A 9,872-nucleotide genomic window follows, 5' to 3' on the forward strand; every position below is an offset into this window, starting at 1 on the left:
GCTTTGAATTCTTGCATATTATATAAAAATGGGGATGATGCAGAAGAGGAGGAAGAGCGCTGATGGGGGGGAGGGGGGTGCTCCTGGGACAGGGTTGCTGAGCAGAGGGGGCAGATTGGCCTGGGCTACCCTCCTGGAACAGCTGGAAGGTACACGTGGGCCTGGGGCGGGAGGTGGGCAGCTGCTCAGTGGAGCCCGGGAAGGAAACTCACCGGCTGCTCCCTTTGCTCAGGGAAGTAGGAGGCAAGAATAAAAGCTGAGAGTGCGGATGGAGGGGGAGGTGATGGGGACTGAAGCAGGAAGGGAGAGTAGGCGAATAAACGCCCTGGGAAAGGAAGTGCAGGGTGGCCGCCTGCCTGCAGTGGAGGCTCACGCCAGGTGAGTGGCCTTGAACTTACCGGAAGATGGGCTGTGGACATCACACATGCCTGGATGTATTTCCAGAGTAATCTAGTGTCCTCGCTCTCACTTCCCAAAGCTCACATTTTGGGGGAATGTTCTCAGTTTTTAGTCACTTAAGTGAGGACCCAGTCTGAGCCCAGAGCTTCCACCCTAACCCCTGGGGTTCCGTGCCACATGGGAAGGAAGGTGAGTGCCATCTCAGGAAGACAGAGGGCACAGAGAGGGGTGGGGTCCCCATGGCCCAGCAAGAAAGGGAACAAAAACCCATTCCTTCTGACACCTGCAGGGGGCGCTGGGGAGGCGACAACAGAGCGGGAAGACCCAGGTGTTAGAATCAGGCAGGTAAGGCTGACACCATGGCCAGACATGGGGACTTGTTGCTCAGCATCTTGGCAGGCAGAAGCCCATCTGGCATGTCCCTGGTGATAGACTGGATATGGCAGAGCAGCCCTGGGAGAGAGGAGAGGCAACCCCCCACCGCCCGCCCTCCCACACCTCTCCAGCACATCCAGTTTCCAGCAACACCACGATTGGCTGAGTGGGGACCCAAGCTCTCCTGTGGGCAGAGAAAGCCTTGGCCAGTGAAAAGAGCAGAGGCTATCTGGAGAGCCCACGGTGAAGTCACCCAGAGGGATGAAGGGAACGCTGCAGTAGTGGAGGAGTGGGCTACCCACTAGGGGTAAGTGTGAGGGTGAGGGGCTATGATTGTGGCTCATGCCAGAGGGGCAGGGTGGTGAGTGCTCAGTTGGGCACCCAAAGCCCATCAGATGCAGCACCCGCCAGAGCCAGCTGTGGGGCTCCCCCATGGCTGGCCACCCTGCTCCTTGTTGAACAGCCTCACCCCAGCAACTGGGCAAGTAGGAGTAGAACCAGCACTGTCCAGTCCAGGAGTCAGTTTATCCCCAAATAAATAAAAGTTGGGAGAGAGAGACCTTTCACTGTCAAGTTTACATCCACTCCCACATTACCAGGAGAGTAGGGGCTGATGAGGAAAGTTAGAACAGTGACAGAGAAATAAAGAAGCTACAAGTGTTTGTGTGGGATCTGAGTGTGGGGGGTCTGAGTTTTCAGCTGTTACACGGATCCATGCAGTAGGATGTGGTAAGAAAAGCACAGAGGAGGACCACTCAGGGAGGGCCTCCTGCAGAATGAGGAGGATGAAGAGTTGCCTCTTGCAGCGAGAGGGTTCCTTGCCTGCCAGCTGGCAAAGTCATAGGGTACCCAGGCACAAATGCCACTACTGGGGACTCAACACACAGATCTCTGGTCAACCACAGTGTCGCCAATCATAGTTTAAAGATCCAGGTTTTTAATGCCAAGGCATCGGGTTTCTGCTAGAAGAGGTTCCAGAACTTTCATTTAGTGCAGTTTTATATTTGACCACTAACCAATTTTTAATCCAAAATCTTTTTATATATGCATTGTTCAGTTCACCTCCTTAGAATACAGAGCCCAATCATGATTATATTCATCTTTCTCCCACTCCTCCCTCCGCACCCCACACACTCAGGTCACATGTAGGCTTTGTGATATAAGATTTGAGAAGAATTTAGCCATAAAAAGGAAAGCAGTAAGGACACATGCTACTACATGAATGAACTTCTGAAACATTATACTAAGTGAAAGATGCCAGATACAAAAGGCCACATATTGTATGATTCCATCTATATGAAACATCCTCAATAGGCAAATCCCTAGAGATAGAAAGCAGATTAATGATTGTAGGGGTGGGGGAAAATGAGGAGTGTGCCTAATGGGTACAGGGTTTCTTTCTGGGGTGACAAAACAGTTCTGAAATTGATGGCGATGGCTGCACAGTGCTGTGAATATACTAAAAACCACTGAATCATACATTTAAGAATAAATTTTATGGAATGCAAGTTACATTTCAACTTTTTAAAGATGATTTAAGTTCTGCTTTCTCAAGACACAGAGACCAGAACAGGTCATCTGAGTTTATGAGAAGACCAAGTAACGATGAAACTTATCAGAACAAGCACCAAACTCATTCAATTCTAAGTGCTGATGGCTGATCTGAAAACTTGACAGGGTGATAGTGTACATCACAGAACTTACGGGAGATTTCCACCATTCAACCTTGAATCGCTATTGATCAAGTGTCTACTATGCATGTACCGTGTGCTGCTACATGTCGGGGACGCAGTAGTGACTGAGACAGACAGGATCCCACGGAAAAGACAGACACTTAACAAGAGCTTGCACAAATAATTACCCAATTAACATTATGCTGTAAAGGAAAATTACAGTGACTTCAGTGTTTATAAAATGAACATAATATTTTGGGGGGAGCAGGAGGAACCTCCCTGCGGAGTTAGCATTGAAGCCAAAACTGGAAGGCTGGGGGAAGATCCATCCAGGTAAAGTAGAAGGCAGAGGAGCTAAGCAAGAAGAGAGAAAGCACCAGAAGGGCAAAGAGCCAGCAGGGAGAACAGTTGTCTCCCCATGTCACCAGCCACAGAGCTCTTTCCTGAACCCATCAAGCAGAGATTCAGGCTTCTAATGCCAATACATCTGGCTTGTGCTGGAGAAGGGTGCCTTCCAGAATGTTCATGTCCTGAGATTTTAAAAAGTGTGTCTAATACCATTGTTTATTCATTCATTCAACAAATATTTATTGAGCTTCTGTAACATGCCAGGCACTGGGGATACACAAGTGAACAGTGTCCCTGTCCTCCCGGGGCTCACATTCTAGAGTGGGAGACAGACAGTCAACAAGTGAACAGACAGTCAACAGGTGGAAAGAAGGTAACTTCAGAGGTGATGGCCCCTGAGAAGTCTGGGGCTGGGTGGTCTTTACACAAGGTGCTCGGCGAGGCCTGTTTGAGAGGAGCAGAGGAAGAAGCCCGCCAGGCCCAGGCTTGAGAAAAGGACCCTGGGGGGGGGAGGCGGGGGGGGGGAGGGGGGGGTGGGGAAGAGAAAGGCGGGGGGCAGTAGTGAGAAAGCAAGAGGGAAGAGCAAGGAGGAGAGTGGGTTCGGAGAGCTCGGCAGGGGCCTCGCGGGCCATGCAGCCGACTTAATTTAGAACTGTATTTAGTTGTCAAGTGATGGGAAGCCCTTGGAGCAGGGAAATGACACATTTAATTTAAGCTTCACAAAGCTAAGCTGGGGGGGGGGGGGGGCAAGTTGCGGGGGGTGTAAGTTGCGTGGGGGGGGGGACCAAGAATGGAATTGTAAGTACTAAGGAGAAGACAAATGGGGTGTCCCAGAACAGAAATACAAACAAAAGGAAACATGACTGAAGTACAGCGTGCTCCAATCCAGGCTGACCCTGTCCAAGTCTCAAAGTTAACAGCGCCCACTTTGGAGGCAGGCTGACCTGGGCTTAAATCTAGGCTTACCAACCGTGTGACCTTGGGCAGGTGACTTCGCCTCTGCGCGCCTCAGTCTCCTCGTCTGAACGATGGGGTAACAATAGCGCCTACCTGAGAGGGCTGTCGCTGCCATCACGTTTGTGTGGCCCAGCTGTGCGCGGTGGGCGCCCAGCAGCTGCTGCGGCTGTGAGTAATTTGTTACTAAGAATAGTTAGCGCCCCTCTCCGGGCCGCCGTCTCCCAGCGGCCGCGCGCACAAGGCGAGGCCGGACCCCCGGCCTGGACGCCGGCTTAGACGCGGTCCCCCGGCCCCCAGCTCCAGCGCCCCAGCCAGGCCCCGCCCCCAGCCCCGCTCACCTGGGCCGCGGCGGCCCGGGGATGTGCTCGTAGCGGCTGCGAGCGCGGTGCACGAAGGTGCAGCAGAGGCCGAAGGCGAGCAGGACGGCGCTGCCAAGCAGCAGCAGCCCGGGGCTCATGGCTCCGGGGCAAGCCAGGCCAGGGTCGGGCCGGGCGCCGAGGGGGCCGGGAGGCCGCGAGCCGACTCAGCTGTCAGCGCCGCGCGCCGCCTCGGCCCCAGGCCCGGCGCGACCCAGCACCCTCCCCGCCCGCTCGGCTCCGCCCCCGCCGACTCCGACCCCTCCCAGGGCGCACCGTCCCCGCCAACCACGTCTCCGCCTCCGGCTCCGGCGCTCGGGGCCCTCCCCCGCCCCGCCCCGCCCCCCAAAGCTCCGCCCCAACCTCCACACGGCCCCAGCCCGGGCCCCGCCCCGAGCATGTAGTCTTCACCAATCACAACTCCGCTTCTGGCTCAGCCCCCCAGGCTCCGCCCCCACCCCCTCAGACTCAGGTCCGCCCCAGCAGCAGCTCCGCCCAGAACGCGTTGTCCCTGGCAACGCCGATCCCCCTCGCTCTGGCCCTGCGGCGGCGCGAAGTCCTGCTGGCTGGCTCCGCCCACTTCGGCGCCGCCAAAAAACGGCATCTTTCCGCGCGCTGTCTTAGGCCCCTTCCTTTCTCCCCAAAACCTACCCGGAAGCCCCATCCTAGCCTGCGAAAGTCCGCATGACGCCGAGTGTTCCCAAACTTCTCCTTGGAACCCCAGACCCCCAAAGTTGTTCTCCAGTTGTCGCGGGGCGCCTCTTCCGCCCGGACAGTCCGCATCTAGCGCCCATGGTCCGCCAGCGGGGCCCACGGGCTGGTGGCAGGATCCCGCGGGACCCAGGGACGCCTGTGCGCACGGCGTGGCCGGGGGCTGCTCTCCCAGAGACTCGGGCGCCTACAGACCCTCCCAGACCAGGCGAAGCCCCACCTGAGGGGCTGGCTCAGGTCCGAAGGAGTTGGAGAGATGAAAATCTGGGTCCGCCCTCCAGGGAAAGCGGGAAGTGTGCCGGGGAGGCGGGGGTAGCGGAGGAGAAGGTATTTTCGAAATAATGATCAGGGCTTCCCCCTCTGTCGTAACGCACGTCTTCCTTACCCATCCTGTATGCTGGGCGTTTTAGTTCCCAATTCCTACCCCGAGGGGCCACCCAGCGTGAGAGCTGTGACTGGGGACGGCCAGGTGTGCCCACTCCTAGCCCAGGTAAAGGTCCCCGGGCTGGAGGGAGGTGCCCAGGGAGTGTAGATGGTGCTGGGTTTCTGAGAAGAGGCAATGCCCCTGCCCCACGCTTGAGCCAGTCCTGGAGAGGTTGGGGGTTGGAAAACTAAGGGGACCTTTGTACCGCCTTCCCAGGTACAGCCAGGGACAGTCCCCGCCAGGGACATGGGACATGGCTGTTAGAGGTGTGTGGGCTGAGGGGCGACGGAGAGGCCAAGCCTTAAGAGCCGTGCCCAGCACGGAGGAGGCTGGATTTCTGCCCCCCGGGGCCACCGCAGCCTGGACAGGTGGGCAGCAGGGCGTCCATCCCCCCGACGCCTGGCCCGTCCTCCCAGTTGGACTCGGGGAAGTTGGCTTGCCACGGCGCCCCCGTGTGGCGGCGGTGACAAGCAGCCGCAGGCGCACCGGGTAACTCAGGCTGGCCCTGCTGGGGTGAGGTGTGGAATGGGGCCACCAAGTCCCCTGTTGGCTGTGAAAGCTCCAGGGCTTGGGGGCAGTTTGGAGGGAGGATGAGGCTGCAAGAAGGTGTGGATTCCTGCGCGCTGGAAGGCGGGTTGGGGTGGTTAGCTAGAAAAGAAATGTGACCGCACCACATTTAGTATCCAGTTTGTGGAAGGGCTCCCTGAGATTACACATTGCATCGCACTGTCTGGAGAGGAATTTCTCTTGCCTTGTCTCTCTGGAACCCTGGAACAACGATTCTGTTAGCAGCAGCGAATCCATACAGGTCTGCAGCAGCCTAAGTTCTTGCCTCCTCAGAAGAAAGAATTCTACTGAGGGACATAAGGTAGAGTGAGAGGCAAGTTTTAGAGCAGGAGTGAAAATTTATTTAAAAGTTTTAGAGCAGGAATGAAAGGAAGTAAAGTAGACTTAGACGAGGGCCAAGCAGGTGACTTGAGAGAGTCAAGTGCGTGGCTTGACCTTTGACTCGGGGTTTTGTAGATTGCCATGCTTCCGGGGGATTGCATCTCTCTTCTCCCCTGATTCCTCCCTTGGGGCGGGCTGTCTGCATGCAACGTGGCCTGTCAGCACCTGGGAGGGGCCGAATGCACAGTTGTGTTTACTGAAGTTATGCGCATGCTCATTTGAGGTGTTTTTCTCTTACCGGTGTTCCTAGAGGAAGGTCATCTACCAGTTTATCGCTGCCCTTTTGCCTTACTGTGCATGCTTGAGCCCACTCGCCCAGCTCCTGAGATATCGGGAAGCCGATCACCAGCTTCAGGTGTTTCTATCTGTTGGGAGACTGCCTCTTCCTGGCACTTGCTGCGACCAATTATTTTAGAGAAGCAGTTTATCAACTGCCTGACCATCACCTGATGGTCGCTTGACATTCCTGGTTGGAGGAGGGCCCTCTCCTGCCTTGCTCATGTCTGCCTACCTACTGTCACAGTTCCTTGATGGAAGAGCCTGGTCCTGAACAGCTCCAGGCCAGCCTGGAACCCCACAGAAAGCAGGTGTAGAGCAGCATCAGGGAGCAGTGGTCAGGGTGAACCTCTCCAAATACAGCTAAGGAGAGGAGTGGGCATACATGTTCTCTGACACATCGGGCAGCACCACTGAGCTCTGGCTCAACATGACCATGGCTTACCCCAGGAGTAGCACTTCCAGAGCAGTCTGTGTCCCCATCTGTGAGCCATTAGTCTCCCCTCTCCATAGGCACCAAGCACACAGGTGTCCCATCACCACCTCATTTGATGCTCCCAGCTATCCTGTGATCAGGTAAGGGAACACAGGCTGCACACCAAGGCTTCAGGTCCCATGGCTCAAGGCCCTTTTCCTGGGTGGGCAGCCCTGCCAGCCACTAGCAGGAGGCGCTGCCTGGAAGACGTGACCAACCACCTGCTCCCTCACTGGAGGGTCTGGAGTAAGCTATTCAATGTGGCAGCCATTGGCCACATGTGGCTATCCGGTACTTGAAATGTGGCTAGTCCAATTGAGATGTGCTATGTGTAAGATACACACCAGATCTCATAGATTAATACAAAAAAAGAATGGAAAAAAAAGGTCACCTGGCACAGTGGCTCACAACTGTAATCCCAGCACTTTGGGAGGTGGAGGCAATAGATCTCTTGAGAACAGTAGTTCAAGACCAGCCTGGGCAACCTAGGGAGACCCCTTCTCTAAAAAAATGGAAAAAAAAAACAAAACTGGCTCGACATGGTGGCGTATGCCTGTGGTCTCAGCTACTCAGGAGGCTGAGGTGGAGGGATCACTTGAGCCTGGGAGTTTGAGGCTTCAGTGAGCAGTGATGGGACCACTGCACTCCAGCCTGGGTGACAGAGCCAGACCCTGTCCCCCCCAAAAACAAAGTCATTGATATATGGGTCACCTATTAAAATGATAATATCTTGAATATGTTGAGTTAAATAAAATATATTATTAAAATTAATTTTACCTGTTTTACTTTTTTAACATGGCTACTAGCAGATTTTAAATTACCTATTTGGCTCACATTATGTTTCTATTGGATAGCACCAGTATGGACAATGACAATGGCCCCTAGAACAGGAGCATTAGCATTACCCAGGAGCTTCTAGAACGACAAATTCTCAACCAAGACTGAGTCAAAAACTCTGAGAGACAGGACCCAGCAACCTGTGTTTTAAGCAGCCCTGTAGAATTTGATTCTTCTCAAGCTTGAAAACCACCAGTGTAGATGACACCATACGGGGAGTGGTTTCCCAGCAGGAATTGTTGGGGGAGATGCAGGCCTAAGAGGTGGCTCTGAATTGACTGCCTTTACGTGGGTGGCCTGGCAGGGTGGAGGTGCAGTATCCCAGGGAAGGAGAAGGATCTGGCTCTGGGAGAATGGGCCTTGGTGCAAACCTGCCTCTAAAGCCCTGGGGACCACTTATATAACACCCTAGGAATCTGTCCCCTCATCTGAAAAACGGGCAGTGATATTGAGGGTGTCTCACGGAGCTGTTGTCAAGAGTAAATGAACTGACACACCCGACGTAGCTGGCGTGTAATAAGTGCTCAGTAAAAGCTAGTTCTCAGTGCGGGAGGAGGGGAGAGGGGACAGATGCTGCACAAGAAGACTTGGGTTCTACATGTTAGGCTGAAAGAGCTCTTTCTCCTGCTATTGTGTTTCTTCCCAGGTCATTCTGATGCTGGTTCTTCACGTGGCATGGCCCTCCTCACTCTGTCATAGACAGTTGGCTGCTGCCAGCATGGATGCCACCAGCCTTGGATTGAGCTTTCTGTCCAGGAAGCAACCTGGAGTATACGTGCCATGCACATCTGCAATGCTACCTCATTTTTCATCCAATTATCCTTCTGGCGACCTCTGTTTTGCAATGAGACTCAGGCACAGAGCCAGGACTGGAACCCGGTTTCCAGCTTCCTTGAACCTCCCAAACATTTCTAAGGTATAAACATGGGGACCCCTAGGCTCAGTCTAGGGCCTGGGGTGTTGTAACCTCTGGCTGATGCCTTGAACACAGTCCTGGACACTGGGCCACCCCTGTAGCATTGACCCTGAAGCTCCAGAATTAAGCTGTGTGGCACTGGGCAGGGCAGCCCCTCTCTGGGAATCTGACCCTGGCTATTGACTAGAGGTTGGATTAGAGGGGGTAAGGGTGAAGGCTGTGCCTAGACCAGCCCCCATCCCCAGAGGCCCTGGAGGACTTTAAGGCAAGATCGGAGTCCCTGGGGACAGAGTCACTTCTGAATGCTCCCTCAGTGGCCAGCTGTAGGTGGTGGAGTGAAAGAAGCACTGGACAGGGAGCCCGCTCTGCCCTTCTCTGAACTTGTGTCCCAGTGGGGTGGGGGTGACTTTCAATGCCCAGCAGGAAGGCCCACAGCAGGGTCCCAGAGCTGGACTGCCTGGGCTCAAATTCAAATTTTGGCTGTGTGATATTTGGTAAGTGACAAATGCCCTGGGACTCAGCTTCCACGTGAGTAAATGTGCATTAATATGAGGATTACATGAGTGAATGGTATGTTAAATTTTCAGAGCAGTGTATGGCATGTAATAAGCGCTCAGCAGAGGTCAGCTGTTGTAGAAAGTAAAAGTTCCTCTTCCAAGTTTCCCTTCTTGTTAAAGAATAAATCATAAGTGTTAGAAATAATAGTTTCTAAGAACAGAAAACCCAACACCGCATGTTCTCACTCATAGGTGGGAAGTGAACAATGAGAACACTTGGACACAGGAAGGGGAACATCACACACCCAGGCCTGTTTTGGGGTGGGGGGATGGGGAAGGGATAGCATTAGGAGATATACCTAATGTAAATGACGAGTTAATGGGTGCAGCCACCAACATGGCACATGTATACATATGTAACAAACCTGCACGTTGTGCACATGTACCCTAGAACTTAAAGCATAATAAAAAAGAGGCCGGGCGCGGTGGCTCAAGCCTGTAATCCCAGCACTTTGGGAGGCCGAGACGGGCAGATCACGAGGTCAGGAGATCGAGACCATCCTGGCTAACACGGTGAAACCCCGTCTCTACTAAAAATACAAAACAGTAGCCGGGCAAGGTGGCGGCGCCTGTAGTCCCAGCTACTCGGGAGGCTGAGGCAGGAGAATGGCATAAACCCA

General features: G+C 54.2%; 1 protein-coding gene across 2 annotated transcripts in view; it reads right to left on the minus strand.

Moving 5' to 3' along the window:
• LOC111538292 (cholesterol 24-hydroxylase) overlaps positions 1–4,324 on the minus strand; it is a 43,965-nt gene extending 39,641 nt beyond the window's left edge. The window contains exon 1 of one of the 2 annotated variants that reach the window (XM_023205606.2): positions 4,091–4,324. In XM_023205606.2, coding sequence (XP_023061374.1) covers positions 4,091–4,209 — 119 coding nt within the window. In that variant the 5' untranslated portion in view covers positions 4,210–4,324. Of the gene's footprint in view, positions 1–3,845; positions 3,918–4,090 lie in introns of those variants that run through there. The other variant, XM_023205608.1, reaches the window with a different exon arrangement.
• Positions 4,325–9,872: the final 5,548 nt, after the last annotated feature.

This window comes from Piliocolobus tephrosceles, chromosome 6 (assembly GCF_002776525.5).
Source record: "Piliocolobus tephrosceles isolate RC106 chromosome 6, ASM277652v3, whole genome shotgun sequence".
Lineage (NCBI taxonomy): Eukaryota > Metazoa > Chordata > Mammalia > Primates > Cercopithecidae > Piliocolobus > Piliocolobus tephrosceles.